At 42.9% G+C, this 22,090-nt stretch overlaps 2 protein-coding genes across 5 annotated transcripts in view; both read right to left on the bottom strand.

The window, feature by feature from the left end:
• DDX46 (DEAD-box helicase 46) overlaps positions 1–4,953 on the bottom strand; it is a 77,691-nt gene extending 72,738 nt beyond the window's left edge. For 2 of the 3 annotated variants that reach the window (XM_044916742.1, XM_044916741.1), the window contains exons 1-2: positions 4,718–4,953; positions 940–1,128 (exon numbers count right to left, since the gene is read on the bottom strand). In XM_044916742.1, the coding sequence (XP_044772677.1) occupies positions 940–1,128; positions 4,718–4,734 (206 nt within the window). In that variant the 5' untranslated portion in view covers positions 4,735–4,953. The remainder of the gene's footprint in view (positions 1–939; positions 1,129–4,717) is intronic. The other variant, XM_021701783.1, reaches the window with a different exon arrangement.
• Positions 4,954–10,026: 5,073 nt separating this feature from the next.
• On the bottom strand, positions 10,027–21,097 carry CAMLG (calcium modulating ligand). Of its 2 annotated transcripts, none has more exons than XM_021701896.2 (4): positions 20,824–21,097; positions 18,488–18,948; positions 16,428–16,493; positions 10,027–10,645 (listed from the first exon to the last, which is right to left on the bottom strand). In XM_021701896.2, the coding sequence occupies exons 1-4, from the start codon at positions 20,993–20,995 to the stop codon at positions 10,454–10,456; spliced, it is 891 nt and encodes a 296-aa protein (XP_021557571.1). In that variant the 5' UTR covers positions 20,996–21,097; the 3' UTR covers positions 10,027–10,453. The 2 variants fall into 2 exon arrangements, with proteins under 2 accessions (XP_021557571.1, XP_021557572.1); XM_021701897.2 differs by having other exon boundaries at positions 18,488–18,945; positions 20,824–21,080.
• Between the last annotated feature and the right edge of the window lie 993 nt (positions 21,098–22,090).

Here is a 22,090-nt window from a genome sequence, read left to right as displayed (position 1 = left end):
AGTAAGAAACTTAGCAAATAATCTTTTGGTGTGGGGAAGATTATTTTTATTTACAGACAATGTTCTCCACCTCTAGAAAGGTTACGGCTGCTTGACTCGTGCCAAGGAATATGTAAGCAAGTAAAAGCAAAATAAAAATTAGGAGGTCCTTTTGTTTAAAACAGTTTTTTTTTTAAGGGCGCCTGGGTGGCTTAGTCATTAAGCATCTGCCTTCGGCTCAGGTCGTGATCCCAGGGTCCTGGGATTGAGCCCCACATCGGGCTCCCTGCTCGGCGGGAAGCCTGCTTCTCCCTCTCCTGCTCCCCCTGCTTGTATTCCCTCTCTCGCTATGTCTCTCTGTGTCAAATAAATAAATAAAATCTTTAAAAAAAAAAGTTTTTTTTTTTTAAAAAGTGTCAAACAGGGACACCTGACTGGCTCAGTTGGTAGAGTACATAACTCTTGATCTTGAGGTTGTAAGTTCAAGTCCCACATTATGTGCAGAGATTACTTAAAAATAAAATCTTTAAACTAAATAGAATCTTTTTTAGAAATTAAAAAATGGGGGGGAGCATGCAACTCTTGATCTCAGGTTTTAAGTTTGAGCCCCACGTTGGATAGAGATTACTTAAAAATAAAAAGCTTTAAAAAATACCTTTTTTTTTAATGTCAAACAGCAAGCAGGGCTTTTCCTTCTCCTGTTGGCTTTAGTGGCTGCTCTGAACACAGTGGTCAGCTCTCTTGGGACAGAATTAGAACAGAACCGCCTTGATGACATATTACCTCTGAGAGTCTTTGCTCCAGGCAAAGCACCTCTGGACCTAATCACACGAGCTGGGGTCAAAGCAGAGTACCCACAAAAGGGCCACTAAATTCCAGTCCAAGTCATACTTTTGAACAAGCCCGACTTAGCTGAGAAGGCCCAATTTATCATGAGTCTTTAGGAGACTAATGTCTTACCTCAGGCGCTTCCGGTCTCTTGACCGAGATCTTCTTTTATCCCTGCTACGAGACCTCTCTCTCCTTCTATCTCTATCTCTGCTTCTAGACCGTCTGTCATCTCCACGTTTACTTCTTTTGTCTGAGGGTGAGCGACTTCTAGAACGACTTCCAGAGCGCCCCCTTGATGCTGATCGCTTCCGATAGTGGCTAAAAGGTTAAGTTTAAGTTTAGCAAACACAAGGAGTAGCTTCTATTATATTTTAATCACATTTTCCCAAAAGATCTCAGCAGACAAACAATGACAGGACTTTTATTCATCAACTCTTAAAATTACGGGAAGGTAATGACCCCTGCAACTACAGTCCATGTAGACAGGGGAAAACTATCCTGAAAGGGAAGCAAGGACAGTAAAAAGAACAGACCAAACTCCTGCCTTTGAGCCCCAAGCAACTTGCATTCTGGTAAAGGAAGAGATGACAGACAAGTAAAAAAATAAAAACATAGTATGTCACGTGGTACTATGGAGAGAAACACATCAGAGTAAATGAAAGAGAAAGGATGGGAGGTAGGAGGTTTGCTATTTTATACCAGGTGTTAAGAGAAAAACTTGCTAATAAACAGACATTTCAGAGGTTTGAAGAAAATAAAAGGAACCGCGTAGATACAAGGGGGAGAAACTTTTCAGGCAAAAGGCATCACAAGTACAAAGTCGCTGAGGAGGAAGCTTGGCTGGTGTGTCCAAGGAACAGCAAGGAAGGCAGACGTGACTGGAGCTGAATGACCAAGAAAAGTGCCACGAGATGAGGTCAGAAATACAGCAGGGTGGCCAAACAGGGAGGGCTCTGCCGAGTCTCATGGGTCATTCTAAGGACTTCTTCTTTCACTCTGAGTAAGTTGAGAAGTTATTGGAAGATTCTAAGTAGAGGAGTAATGTTACCGCACTAATATTTTTAAAGCATTAGTCTGGCTGCTGGGGGAGAACAAACTGAAGGAAGGCCAAGTGCAGAAGCAGGGAAAAGAGGTGGGAAGCTACAGCAACCATCCAAGTAAGAGAGTGGTGGGTTGGATGAGAATGTCAGGAGTAGAGTTTCTAGGAAGTGTCAAAATCTAGATATTTTGAAACTAGAACTGACTGATTTAAGTATTAATTCAATGCCAAGTGTGACAGCAAGGGAGAAGTTGTGGGTGTCTCTGACATACTTGGCTGGACCAAGTAGAAAGATGAAGTTGCTATTTACTAAGATGGGAAGCCTGAGGAAGGATCACATATTGGCGGGGGGGGGGATCATGATAGTAGGCACTCACATGGAGATGTACAGTAGATAGTTGAAATATGAGTCTAGAGTTCACGAAGGGAGTCATCAGTGTACAAAGGCTACTTAAAGCAATAAATATGGATAAGATGGCTTGGGAATGAATGCACCTCATTATCCCTCAAGCACCTGAAATTCGATGTGTAGAAACCCAAACTTACTACCTTTGCCTCCCCAAACCATTTATCAACCCAACTACCAGTCAGTAGTCTCAAAATATGTTATCTTCAATATTTTTCTCATTCTACACAATCAGTAAAACACCAAGTATCACCAATTGCACCTCTGTAATTCTCTTCACGTTATATCACCTCCTCAGAGTTCCCACTGTCACTACTCCACATCAGAACTATGTAGTTACGGTATTTTAGAAGACCCCTGGTCTTCTCGCTTCTATTCCCTTTTCCCTGAAATCTGTTTTACTCATTGCTGCAATGGTAATCTTCATAAAGCAGAGTGCTGACCACATTATATAAACATACCCACACATTTCTTCTCAAAATCTTCAAAGCCTCTCAAATTCTTACCTTCAAGATTTTATTTGACAGAGAAAGAGAGAAAAAGTAGAAGCAGGGGGAGCAGCAGAGGAAGAGGGAAAAGCAGGCTCTCCACTGAGCAGGGAGCCCGATATGCGGTTCGATCCCAGGGTCCTGGGATCGAGCCCCGAGTCGGGCTCCTTGCTCAGCGGGAAGCCTGCTTCTCCCTCTCCCCCTCCTTGTGTTCCCTCTCTCACTGTCTCTCTCTCTCTGTTAAATAAATAAAATCTTTTAAAAAATAAAAAAAATAAATAAAAAAAACTAAATCTACAATCCACCCACATTCTGGACCCAACTTCCTTTTAGAATCTACCTCCTACCACTTTTCTTCAACCCTTCATGACACCTACATACGTACGCAAACTGGGCTCTTATTTCTGGAACACCTTGCTCCATCTCATCTCTGAGCCTTTCATAAGTTCCTGAACTAACCTAGAGCACAAACCATGCAGACAGGGGAGAAGGCTAAAGAGCTGGAAGAGGCTTCCTTGTGAAGGGCCCTGAAGGCTGTGCTTAAGAGTCTGACTTTATCTTGGAAGCAGTAAGAACCAACAGGGATGAAAAGAAAGGAATGACATAATCTTTATTTCAGAAATGTTACTCTAGCTGCAGTGTGAGGAATCTATTAGGAGAGCAAGATCACAGGAAGATAATCAACTTGAGGCAAGTGCAGCAGTCTGAGCACTAAATGATTAGGTCCTGGATTAAGTCAGGGAGAGCAGAAATGGAGACAGGGTGTAGAATCTTACTGGGTTTAGACAGTTTGAGAGAAAAATTAATCAAATAAACTATCGCTTCCAAGTTTCTGGTCTGAGTAGCCGGGAATAGCAATGCCTTCAAGGAGATTTAAAAGACCTGCACAGGAATCCTCTGTAAATATTCAACTACTCTTTATCTTTATCCAGGTGATGGTTACTCAGTTTATGGATTTGCTAAATTTCATCTAGCTCTACCCTTAAGTTTTATCCATTTCCCTGAACATTAATTGTATCTCAATAAACTATTACTTATTATTTATAACCCAGATAAAAAAGATCTTTCATTCACTGCTAAATATAAAGCAAATACTCATCTTTAAGATAAAAACCTCAAGGTCCCAAACCACATAACAATCTAGGGTTTTGAAGAGATATCAGAATTTTTTTTTTTAAGATTTTATTTATTCATTTGACAGAGAGAGACACAGAGAGAGAGGGAACACAAGTAGGAGTGGGGGAGGGAGAAGCAGGCCTCCCGCTGAGCGGAGAGCCCGATGCGGGGCTCTATCCCAGTACCCTAGGATCATGACCTGAGCCGAAGGCATACGTTTAACGACTGAGCCACCCAGGCGCCCCAAGAGGTATCAGAATTCTAGTAAGACCTCCTAATCCACAGTTTTAGAAGGACAGAAAACACATAACAAAGAAATATACCTATCTGCGAAATAAATCTCCATGCAACAAGTATTTATTGTAGCCCACTAAAAGCCTAATCATTGTTCAATGTTGTAGGTGATGTAAAAATATTGAGCCTCCAGCTCCTTTCAACTGACTTGGGAAAATACCACACACGCACAAAGAACTAAAATAGACAGCAACAGGCGCCAAGGAAACTTGGCAAACCCGAACTGGTAAGAAATTCAACTGGGATCACTACTGAGGGATCACGGTGGGCTTCGTGGAAAAGGCGGGATGTGGTGCCCAATCACTGACCCCCTGGAGGAGTGGTCCCGTTCCAGGGACTGCAACAGGCGACGGCAGTGCAGGGAACCCTGTGAGCGTCACCGGCCCAAGTACAGTCACTTCCTCGGCCGAGGTCTCCCTGCCTCTCCGGTGGCCGCGGGCAGCGCCGGCCGCACGTGGGGCCGCACCGGTTCAGGCCTGGTCCCGCTGCCACCTCAACTCCCGCCTCTTTCCCCCAGCCCGAGGAAGCCGCCCGCCCGCTCGCCCGCTAGGCGCGCCGCCTCACCGTGATTCCCGGCCCATGCTGCCCGCCGAGGGAAAAGCGGCGCCCTTTGGGACAACGCGCAGAAGAACCGGACAAAGGAGGAGGCCGCGCAGCCCTCGGCTAGCCGGACGAGAAGCAGCACTACGGGGAAACAGCTGCTACAGCGGCGGCGGCCATCCGAAAACAGCCAACGAAAACAGGACGTGCTGGTGCCCGTGGCAAAGGGAAGGAAAAAGCGGGCCGGAAGCTGCTATCTCGCCACAGCGCCCCCTCTCGGCTGGAGGCCGCCCAGCGCCGGCCGCGCCGAAAGACGCGACTTTGGCGGCGTTTTCCCTGCAGTGCCTTGAAAGTTTGTGCCCTTTGGTGCGGTGGAGAAAGGCGCCTTGGCTTTGCAGGCCCTAAAAAGGTCTTTCCTGCAAGGGCCACCGAGGCGCCATATGCATTCCGTCCCCCTTAACCTGAGCTGAGTGGTGCTACCAACATCTCCATTCACTCTCATTTATACATTCATTCATTTATATGTATTGTTATGTGTGGGGCAAGTCTTAACATCCAGGGAGCTTACAAGTTAGTGGGGGATATAGACATAACTAAAAACACAAGCAAACGTAATACAAAAAAGAGATTGCGGCATAGGAGAGGAGTTCAGAAAGGGTTACCTGAGGATGTCACCTTTGAGGTGACATGTGAAGACTGAGTCAGAGTTAAGTTGGTGGAGAAGAGGAAGAGCCAAATATATATTCCTAAGATTATAATGGTTCTCAACATTGCCTGAGCTTGGAAGCTCTAAAAAAATACATGATGGGGGGCTCCTGGGTGGCTCAGTTGGTTAAGCGTCTGCCTTCGGTTCAGGTCATGATCCCACGGTCCTGGGATGGAGCCCCTTCGGCTCCCCCCTCACTGGCAGTCCGCTTCTTCCTCTGACCCTACCCCCTCTCATGCTCTCTCACTCACTCTCTCTCTCTCAAATAGTCTTTTTTTTTTTTTTTTTTTTTTTAAAGATTTTATTTATTCATTTGAGAGAGAGAATGAGATAGAGCACGAGAGGGGGGACGGTCAGAGGGAGAAGCAGACTCCCTGCCGAGCAGGGAGCCCGATGCGGGACTCGATCCCGGGACTCCAGGATCATGACCTGAGCCGAAGGCAGTCACTTAACCAACTGAGCCACCCAGGCGCCCTACTTATTTATTTTGACAGAGACAGCGAGAGAGGGAACACAAGCAGGGGGAGTGGCAGAGGGAGAAGCAGGTTTCCCGCTGAGCAGGGAGCCCGACATGGGGCTCGATCCCAGGACCCTGGGACCATGACCCGAGCCGAAGGCAGACGCTTAACAACTGAGCCATCCAGGTGCCCCTCTCTCTCAAATAGTCTTAAAAAAAAATACATGATGCAGTATCTGGTTGGCTCAGTCTATAGGACATGCAGCTCTTGAACTCACCCCCAGGTTGGGTATAGAGATTACCTAAAAATAAAATCTTAAAAATATATGTATACATGGATGCATGTGTTCCATATGGATATTGATTTACTTGGTCTGGAGTGCTGCCTGTGCACTGGGAATTTTTAAGCTTCTTAGGTGATTTTGAAGTACACTTAAGGTTGAGAACGACTCACCTAGTAGAACATACTGAAATGTTAAGAGTTGTTTTGACGCAAAGCTGTAACGCAGTGAAGAAAGAGGCTCTCATAGTTTACATGCCTCTGTACTATTTTACATTCTTATACCTAAGAAAGAAAAGTTCTAGATTGTGATTGTGGTGGTTGAAAACTCAATGAACTGTGAACTTTAAATTGGTACATTTTACTGCATGTAAATTTCACCTCAATAAATTTGATTTAAAAAAAAAGAAGAAACGGAGTTAAGACTCCACGATGAGCTTCTGCTCTTCTTCTCTGCCTTCCTGCCCATCTGTGGCAGCAGAAGCATCCGTGCCCAGGATAAAAGAGGCTTGGGCTGATACCTGACAGAATGGACAGCAAGTATCAGAGCCACTCTACATTGCTTCTATGTGGGCTAAAGGTAACAAGTATGGGTTTCAATCTAAGAGAAATAGGAAACCACTAGTGACTTAAACATGGTGACACTGAGAAGTGGTCAGATTCTGGATGTATTCCAGAGGCAGCTCTCTAAACACTAACTGGTAAATTGAATGTGAACTGTGAGGGAAAGGGAGGCATAAAGATGACTCTGGGGCTTTGAACAGAGCTACTGTGGGTTTTGGTGATATTTTGGAGAAAGACATGGAAGCAGCAACTTTGGCAGGGGATGGAGAGAAAAATCAGTGGATCTGGTAGAGTGATGGGATGTTTGAGCTGCCTGCTGGATATCCAGGGGATAATGGCCACATAGGAGATACAGGAGTCTGGAGTCCAAGGGAGAAATAGAACTTGTCTGAGAGGGGTGCCTGGGTGGCTCGGTCAGTTGAGCATCTGCCTTCAGCTCAGGTCATGATCCTGGGGTCCTGGGATCGAGCCCTGCATCAGGCTCCCAGTTTGTGGGGAGCCTGCTTCTCCCTTTCCTTCCCATTCGTGTTCTTTTTCCCTAACTCATTCTCTCTCTCTCAAATAAATAAATAAAATCTTAAAAAAAAAAAAAAGAACTTATCTGAGACACAGGGGTCATAAGCATTTTATAGAATGTTGAAGAATGTGGGGGGCGCCTGTGTGGCTCAGTCATTAAGCATCTGCCTTCGGCTCAGGTCATGATCCCAGTGTCCTGGGATCGAGCCCCATGTCAGGCTCCCTGCTCGGCAGGAAGCCTGGTTCTCCCTCTCCCACTACCCCCTGCTTGTATTCCTACTCTCCCTATCTCTCTCTGTCAAATAAATAAATAAAATCTTAAAAAAAAAAAGTTTAAGAATGCAAATAAATAAAATCTTAAAAAAAAAAGAATGCAGTATTTGAAGCCATAAAACTGGATGAGGCCAAGCAAAACTGAATGTTACAGCTGGAACAGATTTTTTAAAATCACATACTTGAATTTCGTTATTTTAATTGAGAAAACTGAGACTCTGGAAACAAAAACAAACTTAATCCTAGGTCACTAATCTTTTCGGAATCTAAACTGGAACCAGTAACCCACGCATCTGATACCCAGGCCAGACCTGTTTTCAAGATACATCATTTCTAACTCCCTCTTTAAAAAAAAAAGATTTACTTGAAACAGAGGGAGAGAGACAGGGTGCAAATAGGGGGAGGAACAGAGGGAGAGGGAGAAAATCTCAAGCAGACTCCCCACTGATCATGGAACCCTACCTGGGGCTGGATCTCATAACCCTGAGATCAGGACCTGAGTAGAAAACAAGAGTCCAGACACCTAACCAACTGAGCCACCCAGGTGCCCCTATAACTCCTCTTTAAGAGAACCCATTCATGTGACAATCCTGAAAGGCTTTTTATATTCACAAGATGTTTATGTAAAGTTCACAGCAATTCTATGTCCCAGAAAAAGCTGTTTTTAACTATTAGGGTGGGTAAAAGAAGTAATTATAGTCCAGTATGTCTCCAATACATAACTTTTAACAAAATGCCCTGACTTCCAAAGCAGATTTTGATCTAATTAACCCAGTTCTGTCTCATAACCCTCTTGCTGTTTTTAGTACCAATGGTGATGCACATACATTCATTTACACAGCTAATCAGACTAGAAAGCTACTGGTTGAAGATGTCACTTTTCAATCTAGTTTTAACCTATAGACATTTCAAGTCCTTGAAATTTTTAACTAAAAAATTATTCCCAACACTAAGAAACTGCCATTTCCGTGCAGTATTATTAAACATTCTTAAATTATTAGGAAGATGCCAATTGGCTGAATAAAGAAAAATGGCACCAACAGACAGATATATTATAGCTAGCTCTTCTCTCTGAAAAGATTCGATAATGATCTGTAAGTACTAAAGCTTCGCATTTGTCAACTGGCTAAATGAGGCCTTTTTTTTTTTTTTTAAGAAACAAAAGAACAAAAAAAATAAAGTAAGAAACAAAAGTAAATATGTGCAATTGAAGACCACTAGTGTCTTCCCAGGGACTGGGAGGGGAAATGACAAATCCAAGGGTGCTTTCTAATTCTCCTCTAGATACTAGATTCATTAGGGAATCAGGAAGAACCTGTGTTTGTAGTCTTATCCTAAGTCAGAGGAATACACTTAATTATAGTTATATTCTATTATTTTGGGTCAAAGTAAAACGACAAAAATAAAGGCTTTGGGGGCACCTGGGTGGCTCAGTGGGTTAAGCGTCTGCCTTCGACTCAGGTCATGATCCCAGGGTCCTGGGATGGAGCCCCACATCGGGGTCCCTCCTTGGCAAGGAGTCTGCTTCTCTCTCCCTCTGGTGCTCCCCCTGCTTGTGTTCTGTCAAATAAATAAAATGTTTAAAAAAAAATAAAGACTTCGGGAATAATAAAGAAAAAGGTACATATATTTATAATTTCACAAGGATTAATCAAATAGGCCATACAAAAATTTTAAGGAAATGTAATATTAAGCAATATAATGCTTAATGTTTTATAACCTTCCAAATATGATAGTGTTACCAAGTTATTTAAAAGGGTATTTATGATACTGGGTTGCACACCCCAGTCAATTTTCAAATCCAATTTTTATACGTACTAATCATACTATTCTAGTTTGCTTAAAAACCTTACTCCTGGGGCGCCTGGGTGACTCAGTCGTTAGGTGTCTGCCTTCGGCTCAGGTCATGGTCCCAGGGTCCTGGGATCGAGCCCCGCATCGGGCTCCCTGCTCTGCAGGAAGCCTGCTTCTCACTCTCCCACTCCCCCTGCTTCTGTTCCCTCTCTCGCTGTGTCTCTCTCTGTCAAATAAATAAAATCTTAAAAAAAAAAAAGTAAATAAAAATAAATTAAAAATCTTACTTCTAGAAACTGAACACTCAAAAGTGAAAATTCCCAATTATGAGCTTGATAATAAAATAATTTTTATAGGGGCACCTGGGTGGCTCAGTTAAGCGTCTGCCTTCAGCTCAGGTCATGATCCCAGGGTCCTGGGAATGAGTCCCGCATCGGGCTCCCTGCTCAGCGGGGAGCCTGCTTCTCACTCTCCCTCTGCTGCTTCTCTGCCTACCTGTGCTCTCTCTGTCAAATAAATAAATAAAATCTTTAAAAAATTTAAAAATAATTTTCCATAAATAAAAATTAAAATAAATACCTTCATAAATGCTTTCTAATTTCACATGTATGAATGTTAATAATTTCTTTCATTACTCCTTTTTTGCACTGGAGTAAAAATTAAAATACTCGACAAGAAAAGATAAAATTGGCTACCTTATTTAGTCTTTATAAGTTAACACGTGCAGACTTAACATTAGACCATTCAGTTTCTTTCATTTTATTTTTAAGATGGCTCCATTTTTCAGGACAGAACAACACAAATACAAGTTGCAGCCCTTGGGGCTGGCTGAGACCATGTTCATCTGCTCTCCAAAAGCAGCAGCTCAGCTCCCAAAAGAGGAATTACAAATCTTAGAAGTTAGAGAAACGTGGAGACTAGGGATTCTAATTAAACAAAGAAAAGTCAATTAATGACAATGGAAGTCTATTCTTCACATCAGTATTAATACAAACTCAACGCTTTTAAATCAGGGAACCTGCCATTCCATTCCTAATCAAATGATTTTACAACCCCTATCAAGTACAAGAATTACATAAAGGTGTAAACCCATTTGCCTCCTTTAGAGACACTGCACTGTAGAAGAGAAGGTGCTTTTTGGTAAGCTTCTCCTGCTGAGTGCTGCAAGCTTCATGGTACTTCAGAGCCCCAGTAATTAAGGAGTTCATGACAAAAGATAAACGTGAAAAAGTAGACACAGAGATCTGTGAAAACTTCGCCCATTTTGCTATAGGTATCCATTGATCGATTTATCACTTCAGCAGGAATTCCAGATAATAGAAGGGCAGCTGTTAGTACGGTTGTCTTTATCTTCTTTTCACCCTGTACACAGAAAGACTTCAATAAATCTTACAGCTTTCAGAAGACTACTTAAGCTCTATACAATTATCAGTGCTGCTATTTTTGCCTGATTCAAAGCCGTTAATGAAGTTTCAAAACATCAATCAGTAATATATCAACAAACATTTACTAAGCATATAATATGTAAAGCAGCAAACTGCTAGGCATTAGGGGAAAGACACCATTCATGTTATCAAAAGTGAAAAAAAGTCTTATCTTGAAAGGCAAAACAAATAACTATTTAAGATATATACAACAGCACAAGACAAAAAGAGGAAAAACATTACTACAGGGGACATAACTGCTAAATGAAGGACATGAATAATATATGGCATAGTGGCTCAAAGAAGGTAGAAATTAGGGGTGCCTGGGTGGCTCAGTCATTAAGCATCTGCCTTCGGCTCAGGTCATGAACCCAGGGTCCTGGGATCGAGCCCCACATCGGGCTCCCTGCTCGGCGGGAAGCCTGCTTCTCCCTCTCCCACTCCCCCTGCTTGTGTTCCCTCTCTCTGTGTGTGTCTCTCTGTGAAATAAATAAAATCTTTAAAAAAAAAAATGAGCAAGATTTAGATGGACAAAAATGAGAGGAGAAATCTTATTGGAGGTAAGTCTTAGACAACAAAAGTCCGAAGAGTGATAGCCATACTAAAATACAGAGCTATTTGTGACAGAATCATAGGAACATTCTGTAGAGCTCTAGCGGTCATGCAAAGGAATTCATACTTGTTACACATGCAGTAGGGTATCACTGAACACCTATTTCCTGATGAAATTTTCTTGTCTAATTTTTATTTTTTATTTATTTTTATTTTTTAAGATTTTATTTATTTTTGACAGAGAGAGAGAGAGTGTGTACAAGCAGTGGGGAGCAGCAGTCAGAGGGAGAGGGAGAAACAGGCTCCCTGATGTGGGACTCGATCCCAGGATCCCGGGATCATGACCTGAGCCGAAGGCAGACGCTTAACCATCTGAGCCACCCAGGCACCCTTGTCTAATTTTTAAAGGCATTTAAGGCTGAATTTTCATTTACTTAGTTGATCTGGTATCACCAGATCCAGTCACATGATTAAAAAACCTATTTAAAGATTTTTTTTTAATTTTACTTATTTTTTTTTTTTTTAAAGATTTTATTTATTTATTTGAGACAGAGAGAATGAGAGAGAGAGCACATGAGAGGGGGGAGGGTCAGAGGGAGAAGCAGGCTCCCTGCCGAGCAGGGAGCCCGATGCGGGACTCGATCCAGGGACTCCAGGATCATGACCTGAGCCGAAGGCAGTCGCTTAACCAACTGAGCCACCCAGGCGCCCAATTTTACTTATTTTTTGAGAGAGTACGAGCAAGGAGGAGAGGCAGAGGGAGAGGGAGAAGCAGACTACCCACTGAGCAGGGAGCACAACACAGGGCTCAATCCCAGGACCCTGGGGTCATGACCTAAGCCAAGGGCAGCCACTTAACCGACTGAGCTACTCTGGCACCCAAGAAACTTTTTAAATATAAAAAGCTGTTACCCAAGAGAAATCAAAGCTTATATACAGAAAAAGATTCATACAAATTCTCAGCTGCTTTAGACATAACTAAAAACTGGAAACAACCAAAATGTCTCTGGAAAGGAAATCAGATCAACAAATGGATACATTCATACAATGGAATATTACTCAGAAAAAACAAAGTGGGGGATGGCCCAATACACTCAACAACATGGATGAATCTCAAAATTATGCAGAATAAAATAATCCTTGTACAAGAAAGTATGTATAGGAATGATCCCATATATATGAAATACTAAAACGGGGGCAGCTGCTTTAGTCAGTGGAGCAACTCTTGATCTCAGGGTTGTGAGTTCAAGCCCCACGTTGGGTATAGAGATTACTTAAAATCTTAAAAAAAAGTGAAGTACTAAAAGAGGCAATAACTAAGGGGGCGCCTGGGTGGCTCAGTCGTTAAGCGTCTGCCTTCGGCTCAGGTCGTGATCCCAGGGTCCTGGGATCGAGCCCCACATCGGGCTCCCTGCACCGCGGGGAAGCCTGCTTCTCCCTCTCCTACTCCCCCTGCTTGTGTTCCCTCTCTCGCTATGTCTCTCTCTGTCAAATAAAAAAAAAAAAAAAAAATCTTAAAAGAGGCAATAACTAATCTACAGTGGGAAAAAGGAAGCCAGATCTGGGGCACCTGGGTGGCTCAGATGCTTAAGCGTCTGCCTTCAGCTCAGGTCATGATCCCAGGGTCCTGGGATCGAGCCACGCATCGGGCTCCCTGCTCTGCAGGAAGCCTGCTTCTCCCTCTCCCTCTGCCTCTCCCCCTACGTGTGCTCTCTCTGTATCTCTGTGTCTCAAATGAATAAATAAAATCTTAAAAAAAAAAAGAAGAAGGAAACCAGATCCTCAGGTTGTAGGGGCTGAAGCTGACTGGAAAGGGGCATGGTGGAATGTCCTGACAGTCACGTTCTAAACCTTGAAAGGATCTGGGTTTTACAGGTTGTCAAAACTCATTAAATGGTACACTAACAGCTTGAGCATTTCACTGTATGAGAATTTTACCTTAAAAAAAGGAAAAAGAACCACAGATCACTATTAAATTGTAGTTAATGATACGTAGGCCAAAATGTGTAGGGGTAAAATATACTGATGTCTACATCTACAACATATTTTGAAATACATCAAAAAAAAAAAAAGATGGATTGAAAATGGATAAATTGGATAGATGCATGATAATATAACAAAATGTTAATTACAGATTTAGGTAATAAGTATAAACGGGAGTTCACTGCACAATTCTTTAAACATTTCTGTGAGTTTAAAAACTGTCATAAGGGGGACCTAGCTGGCTCCATTGGTGGAACATGCAACTCTTGATCTCAGGTTTTTTTTTAAAGATTTTATTTATTTATTTGACAGAGAGAGACACAGTGAGAGAGGGAACACAAGCGGGAGGATTAGGACAGGGAGAAGCAGGCTTCCCACGGAGCAGGGAGCCCGATGCGGGGCTCGATCCCATGACCTGAGCCAAAGGCAGACGCTTAACGACTGAGCCACCCAGGCGCCCCTGATCTCAGGGTTCTGAGTTTGAGCCCCATGTTGAATGTGGAGATAACTTAAAAAAAGAAAAAAATCCTGGGGCACCTGAGTGGCTCAGTCATTTCAGCACCTGACTTTTGATTTCGGATCAGGTTGTGATCTCATGGTCCTGGGATCGAGCCCCACGATGGGCTCTGTGCTCAGTGGGAAGTTGGCCTGGGATTCTCTCTCTCCCTCTACCCTTCCCTCCCCACCCCCTACATGCACTCTTGCTCTCTCTGATATAAATAAAATAAATCTTAAAAAATAAAAAATAAGGGGTGCCTGGGTGGCTCAGTCAGTTAAGCGTCTGCCTTTGGCTCAGATCATGATCCCGGAGTCCTGGGATCGAGCCTCACATTGGGCTCTCTGCTCAGCGGATATCCTGCTTCTCCCTCTCCCTCTGCCTGCCGCTTTGCCTACTTGTGCTCTCTCTCTGTCAAATAAATAAATAAAATCTTTAAAATAAATAAAGTTTAAGCAAATCTTAAAAAAAAAAAGTTACAACAAAATGTTTTGTTAAAAGTATGCAGTAGTCTCCCTTCCTTTTCTCTCCCCCATTTACCTAGTAACACATACACATTCCTAGCACAAATAACCATTGTTAATAATTTCATGTAATATTCTTCCAGAGTGTATGGGGCATCTGGCTGGCTCAGTCAATGGAGTGTGCGACTCTTGATCTCAGGGTTGTAAAGATTTTTTTTTTTCTTTTCTTTCTTTCTTTTTAAAGTAGGCTACATGCCCAGTGTGGAGCCCAACATGGGGCTCAAACTCACAACCATGAGATCAAGACCTGAGCTGAGGGGTGCCTGTGTGGCTCAGTTGGTTAAGCAGCTGCCTTTGGCTCAGGGTAAGATCTCAGGGTACTGGGACTGAGCCGTGTATCAGGCTCCCTGCTCAGCAGGGAGTCCGCTTCTCCCTCTCCCCCACCCCCAACTTCCACATGTGCTCTCTAATAAATTAAAAAAAAATCTTAAAAAATCTTCCAAAGTTTCTTCATACATATACAAGAAAATCAAATATGTATTATTTTCCTTTTTTTTTTTTTAAAGATTTTATCCATTTATTTGAGAGAGAGAGAGAGAGACAGCACGAGCAGGAGGGGGAAAGGGAGAGAGAGAATCTTAAGCCGACTCCATGCTGAGCGTGCAGCCTGACAGAGGGCTCGATCCTAGGACCCTGAGGTCATGACCTGAGCTGAAACCAAGAGTCAGATGCTTAACTGTGCCACCCAGGCACCCCTATTTTCCTCCTTTTTATGAAAAAAGTAGCATACTATAGCTCCTACTCTGCATTTTGTTTTCTTCTCTTAATATTTCTTGGCAAGCTTACCATTATCCATATATCAGAGCTTCATCATTCTGAATGGATATGCCATAATTTAATGAGTCATTTATTAGTAGACATCTTTGCTGTTTCTGAACTTTGCTATTGCGGGGCGCCTGGGTGACTCAGTTGGTTAAGCGTCTGCCTTCGGCTCAGGTTATGATCCTGGAGTCCTGGGATCGAGCCCCGCTTCAGGCTCCCTGCTCAGCGGGAAGCCTGCTTCTCCCTCTCCCACTCCCCCTGCTTATGTTCCCTCTCTCAATGTCTCCCTCTCTGTCAAATAAATAAATAAAATCTTTAAAAAAACAAAAACAAAAAACTTTGCTATTGCAAAACTATCAATCTTTCAATAAATATACATCTGTATCATCCAAAAAAATTCAATTAAATTTACAAATAAAAGAAAATTACATTTCTTTTTGTATTCTTTTACTTTGTATATATAACCTATTTGACTCTTCATAAATATGTTTCAAACCCATTGAAGACACACATGAGATCTATCAGTGCATTATAAACGACTAAGCAAATGACCAAGTAGCTGTTTTTCAGTAAAAAACTCACAAGGGGTGCCTGGGTGGCTCAGTTAACACCTTCAGCTCAGGTCATGATCCCAGGTTCCTGGAATTGTGCCCCGCATCGGGGTCCCTGCTCAGTGGAGACCCTGCTTCTCCTCCTCTCTCTGCCCCTCCCCCCCGATCATGCTCTCTCGCTCTCCCTCTATCTCAAATAACTTAAGTAAAATCTTTAAAAAAAAACAACAAAACCCTCACACAAAACTCAATTATATCAGTGAGGTTACTTTTTATGCCAGCCAAGTCCCATAAAACTGTGTGTACATTTGTAGTTAAGCAGACTAGGTAAACACTGACACTCTCCATGATTCTGTTCTGCAACTTGGGCCAAATAATTCTTGGAAATACCAGGCCCTTGGACATTAAAGATACAGTGCGTTGTTATTAGGCATCCAGTAAGGAGCATAGTAAGATAAATGAATGCATTTTAAAATTAATTTCCTTTATTACAGATAAAATGTATTAATAAATTCACTAAGTAATTAAACTGAACATTTTCTCAGAAAAGTATTATTAAAACTCTGTGGTTAAGTTTTCCCCCCAGTCCATGATGGACCAACATTTTTGTAAAATATGAAAAAAATGTTATGGCAATGTCAAATTGCCAAAAAGATTCTAATCACTCACGTTCTGAACTTGTTACAAACAGAAATAAATAGTTTTTAAGATCAGCAATGGTGGGCCAACGACACTTCTAGTAGCACTGATTCAGAACATGAGTATGACTAATTTTTTTTAAGTTCTTAAAATTATCTAGTCATCAATCAGTCTAAATACATCATCAATAATTTAGAAAAAGTTTTAATTTACCTTGGGAAAATATTTGTATAGTCCCATGTATGCAAGTTGTAAAGTAAGAAACGGAGCAAATATGGACTGTGAAGATAGAAGATAAAATTATGTATTTCCAACATCATCATTCAAATCACAACAAATCAAACTAACAGCAGCTATAAAATTCCAAGCAAAAAAATACACATGTTTAATTTTAGTGGCTGAAAGCAGTCTTGTTTCTGCACAAGGGTGAAAAAAATAAAGGGACTGGATCTCCTTATCATAAAACATGTTTCTCAAGTCAAGTCACATTCTTTCGATGTTCCCCAAAATGTCTACTCTCACAAAAACTTATTCATTAAATGATTTAGAGTATTCAGTGGCAATAGATGTATAATACATCATGCAGTAACATCTCTCTCATCTAGACGTAATCAACCAACAATTTCCAAGCACACAGAAAAGGCCCAGTATTTACTGGATGCCATACATTCCCAGACATTGGGACAAGAAATTATCTCATTAGCTATACTGCTGGCATCCAAAGGACAAGCTATTCTTACTATAGATAAAATGGTGTGGTTGTCTTGCTTCTTGCACAAGAAAATCGAAAAGACCCAAACAATAATTGATTTAGGGGGCGCCTGGGTGGCTCAGTCGTTGAGCTTCTGCCTTCGGCTCAGGTTGTGGTCCCAGGGTCCTGAGATTGAGCCCCACATCGGGCTCCCTGCTCGGCGGGAAGCCTGCTTCTCCCTCTCCCACTCCCCCTGCTTGTGTTCCCTCTCTCGCTGTGTCTCTCTCTGTCAAATAAGTAAATAAAATTTTTAAAAAAATTAATTGATTTAGATTTATTCCTAAAATTAAAAATATTATGAAGGGAGAGAAAGAGCAAACATTACCAGATGGACATATAGTGAAAGCAGTGAGAAATAACATCTGAAAATCTGATAGCAAAAAAACTAAAAAAACAAAAAAACCTCACACATAAATAGGACATAACTTTAAAATCCTAAAAGCACAGAACCCTTAAAAAAAAAAGCAGCTACACATTTCACTAAATGCTGAAAAGCTATGACAATTTAATGTCAGATCTGAAGACTATACTTTCAGGGATCATTTCTATAGTTTGTTAATGTCAGATCTGTACAACAGATTCTCTTTAAAAAAAAAATGTGCATAAAATAGATTTAAAAAAACTTTCCTGCTGAATAATATAAACTTTAATTATCTGAAAAATGTGCTATATGCCCGGTACTTGGTAGGTATTCTTAAAATGTCTAGTGAATGGAAATACTTCTAAGAGCAAGACACTGAACTATGAGTTATGCTTTTCTTCATTTCTCCTGGCACGTGAAGGCACAAAGAAGACGGACTGCCATTATGATGATACTACATTATAAAATGCTGAAGTGCTTGCTGAATCACAAAAAGAATTACATCATGTTCAGGACCACAGGAACTGTATTTTAAGGTTTCAAATTACTTGAAAAGTGGTAATTGGGGCGCCTGGGGTGGCTCAGTCCTTAAGCGTATGCCTTCGGCTCAGGTCATGGTCCCAGGGTCCTGGGATTGAGCCCTGTGTTGGCCCCCTGCTCAGTGGGGAGCCTGCTTCTCCCTCTCCCACTCCCCCGCTTGTGTTCCCTCTCTCGCTGTCTCTCTCTGTCAAGTAAATAAATAAATCTTTTTAAAAAGTGGTAATTAATATATAGTACATGTAGATACTTTACCCTTTGGTTTTGGAAAGAAATTGACTGTGTTAAAGCCCAGCTGTCACTTAGTAACTATGTGACCTTGGGCAAATGATTTAACCTCTGGGTCTACATTCCCTCATCTATAAAACACAAAGTCAGAAGGATGAGATTCAATAAATTAATACATGTAAAGCATCAGAATGCTACCTAGAATACAGAAAGAGTTAAGCAATTATTATTGGGCTCTGTATTTAACCAGAACATTTCATCTATATCTAAGGTGAACAGCAGTTTATATCTCCAAGCAGCCACATGAATCTGGTAAATATTAATACTGGCAATCAATTCCATGGATTTAAAGCACTCATTCTATAGCCAATTTGCAATTTCCATTATGTTTCTTACCAAGTATTTGCAAACAAAAGCTCTGACTCCAAAAGCAAGAAGAGCACATCCCACCAATCTAAATATTCGAAAAGAGTCAAATTCTTCTGTTGTATTTCCATCTTCTTGATTGGGTTTTTCACTAATCAGCTGTTTCCGTAGCTTCATTGCTTCTTCAAATCTGGAGAGGTACTGTTCAAGGCCATGGCGAGAACCCCTCTGGACAGTGTCTGCTGTCAGGTCCCCTCTATTCCGCTGCCGGAGCTCAAGGTTTACATCATTATTGCACTCCGGTGGTTTAATGAAAGAGTCCAGTTTGTCTCCCAGCTGAGTCCCCTTTACCTCGTCCACACCGCTTTGCTGGTCAGTTGTTCCTGTACTGACCGAATCCCCTAGCACTACTCGCTTTGAAACTGAAGGAATGGTGAGGGGGTTCAGTTTGTCACTGTCCTGCTGCTTTGATTTTGTTTGACCTTCTTCTTCTGAGAAAAGAAATTTAGAAGCCTTATGTAGTACATACTGGCAAACACCTTTCATGTTAATATTAAAAAATATGCCGCTACTGCTGGAACTCTGCAGTCTCTGAATCTAAAAACTGATTCTGCGTAAAACATAAACTGGTTCCTTCCTCTACACCCTCAGAATATGTATCACCCCAAAACGGTATTCTTGCAGAGGATACAACCCAAACTGTGGGAGCAGGAAGATAAGACTAGCAGACAACTTGGGAAAGACGGTCATGGAGGGAGCAAGCTATAAAGACCAGGTTTTCATGGATAATATATCCCAGAAGAATGACTAGATTGCCTGCTCTAGCTTATTTGATTAAAAATATAAAATCATTAAAGCTTTTCAAAATCTGTATTTTAATATTACATTTCTGAATCCAGAGTCCTGTCAGCATAGGGTGTGGCATATCCTACAGAAGAGCTACTGTTCCCTATCGTAGTGAGGGAGCCATTAGTAGGTAATTAAGCAGTTTGAGGATGCTGTTCTGCTTTAAAAGCAAAACAAAACCTTTAGTGACAGAATTTTCAAAGCAAAAGAACACAATACAGAATACAGCTTGAGAAGGACAATAAATGCCTTTGGAAGAAATATCCTGCTGTTAATCATTAAAAGGAGAAATGTGTCTTCTAACTATTGTTTAGAAGAAATTCAAATAGTGCTTCTTACCTTTCCTGGTAACTTGTAAACTATCTGAAAAGTTCAGGGCTGTCTACCTAAAGCCCACAGAAATCACAAAGCTTTAAGTAGCTTGCAAACACTCAATAAAGGTCAATTACTAAAGGCAATCAATGGAAACTTAGAGAACACTAGCACCTACTAAGTGCTCAATAAATATTCACATGAATATTCATTGAATTGTACACGCACTGGGCGAGAAATGAGGAACTCTCTTCAGGCTTAAAATGCGGTTCCTTGGGGCGCCTGGGTGGCTCAGTCATTAGGCGTCTGCCTTCGGCTCAGGTCATGATCCCAGGGTCCTGGAATCGAGCCCCAAATCGGGCTCCCTGCTCGGCGGGAAGCCTGCTTCTCCCTCTCCCACTCCCCCTGCTTGTGTTCCCTCTCTCGCTGTGTCTGTCAAATAAATAAAATCTTTAAAAAAAAATTAATTAAATAAAATGAAATGCGGTTCCTGACATCAATCACATCAATCTCAGCACACTAGGAGAGAAGACCTTTAGGTGGGCACGTCCCACTTGTTGGGGGTACAAATAATGGTCACCCAGTGTTATTTTCCTGTTGTAGAAAGCCTGCAAATGACAGTGTTGAGGGCACTGACACAGACCAGGATAGGACCATAAGAGTCCCATTTCCACGTAGGAAGGACTAGGGAGCAGTTCAGTAAACACAAGCTCCGGAGGGCCGACAGAATAACAGCGAAAGGCAAAAGGAAGAGAGACGCTAGGAAAGGCACTGGAAGGGAAAGCATTTGGAAGAGAAATAAAGGAAAGCCATTTTCCTGAGGGGTACAATAGAGCAATGTGACAGGGGATAAAAGGTGCGCCCTTCAAGAAGGGAGGGCGTGGGGAACGAAAAAGGGGCTCTCTAGCATAACCGGGTGGAGGGCACCATGGCGTAGGTGGGGACTCAGGAGCCAAGGCTTCGCAGCCTGGGGCAGAGATGGGGACAATCTCGGAGCGAAGCCCACGGAAAATTGAGGAGAGGGACTAGAAACGTCCGGGGGTTAATAAGTGAGAACTTGTGGCATCACCTAAGAAGCGGAGACAAGAGGGTAGGTCACAGAGCAGGGCTTTGTCAAAAGGCCAGCGGGGCGTTAGAGGGAAAGCAAGAATAATCCTGAAGACTCAAAGCGGTGGGCCGGAGAGTGAGGGGAGACGGGAGGCTCTCACCCGCGCCACTCCCGGGCCTGTGAAAGCCCATGATGCGGTTGATGCGCTGTTCCGAGTTCATAAGCAGCTTCCTCCGCCGCAGCTCGGCCCGACGCTGGGAAGCCGACAGGCCTGAGGTCGCCGGAGCCCCCGGCCTGTCGCCGCTGTCAGGCGCGACGGTCACCGGCTCCATCTTCCCCTCCAAAACCAAGCAATGCTAAAAGTGGCGCTAGAGGTGGCAACCGCGGCGCAGACGACTTAAGGCCAGGCCGCAGGGCGCAAGCCCACCCCCCCGCCCCGCCGTAGACACGCCCCCGAGCGCCAAGCCCGAGAGGCGGGCTAAGCACGTGCGCCGCCGACCGGACAAAGCGCGAGGTTTGCGCCGCCATCTTGGATGAGGGCAGACTGGACAACCCCAGTTCCTTCTGCCTGGGCTGGCCCTCGCTGCTCCTCTACCCCCGCCACCGGGCTTTTCTGATGTTCATTCGGACGGGAAGAAAACCGGCCTCCATGCTGACGAGAGGGAAAAGAATGTGGGCCAGGCGTAAACCCACCTGGGTAGGTGCCCAAAAGCAAAATGGAGGTTGCTGCGGCGGGCACTTGTTTCTAGTGACCTTCTGCGACCTCGCCTGTAAACTCCGGATATACGTAACTCGGGAGCGACGCTTTAGGGAGAGTTGCGTTTAGCATTTGTTCTTTACGCTGATTTCTTCATTCTCCTCAGTCGCTTTTCTCCCAAATATACACCTGGCATGTTCCAGGCCTTCTTCATGTCTTTGTTCACGACTTTCCCAGTGAAGATTTCCCTGTCCATTCTACCTAAATCGCCACTCTTCTCAAGACTCCATATTCTCCTTATCTGTCTTATTTTTCTTAACCGACTCGCAAGCTAAATGTACTTATTTTATTGTCTGTTTCTCCCTAGCTACACGGTAGGCTCCAGGAAGAGTCTTTTGTTTGCAACTGCAACTCCTGGAACAGCGTGAGCACTCAGCGGGGCTGACCTTAAAAGGCGGTGTTGAGAGCCATGATAGTATTAGGGACCCGAGGAAATGTTCTAATTTTAATTTCTTTTAAAGTCATAAGAAACGTGTAATGATAATTAACATAATAATGAATCCAGCGTGGATTATAGTTATCCTTATACCAACAGTCATAAAATATAATTTAAGAATGCCATTATGGGGGCACCTGGGTGGCTCAGTTAAGCCACTGATCCTTGATCTCAGCTCAGGTCTTGATCTCAGGGTCCTGAGTTCAAATTCGGGGTTGGGCTGGCACTGGGCCT

Source organism: Neomonachus schauinslandi, chromosome 7, assembly GCF_002201575.2.
Source record: "Neomonachus schauinslandi chromosome 7, ASM220157v2, whole genome shotgun sequence".
NCBI classification, from domain to species: domain Eukaryota; kingdom Metazoa; phylum Chordata; class Mammalia; order Carnivora; family Phocidae; genus Neomonachus; species Neomonachus schauinslandi.
Note: the sequence above shows the minus strand (reverse complement) of the source record. Positions and strands in the feature narration are given on the sequence as shown.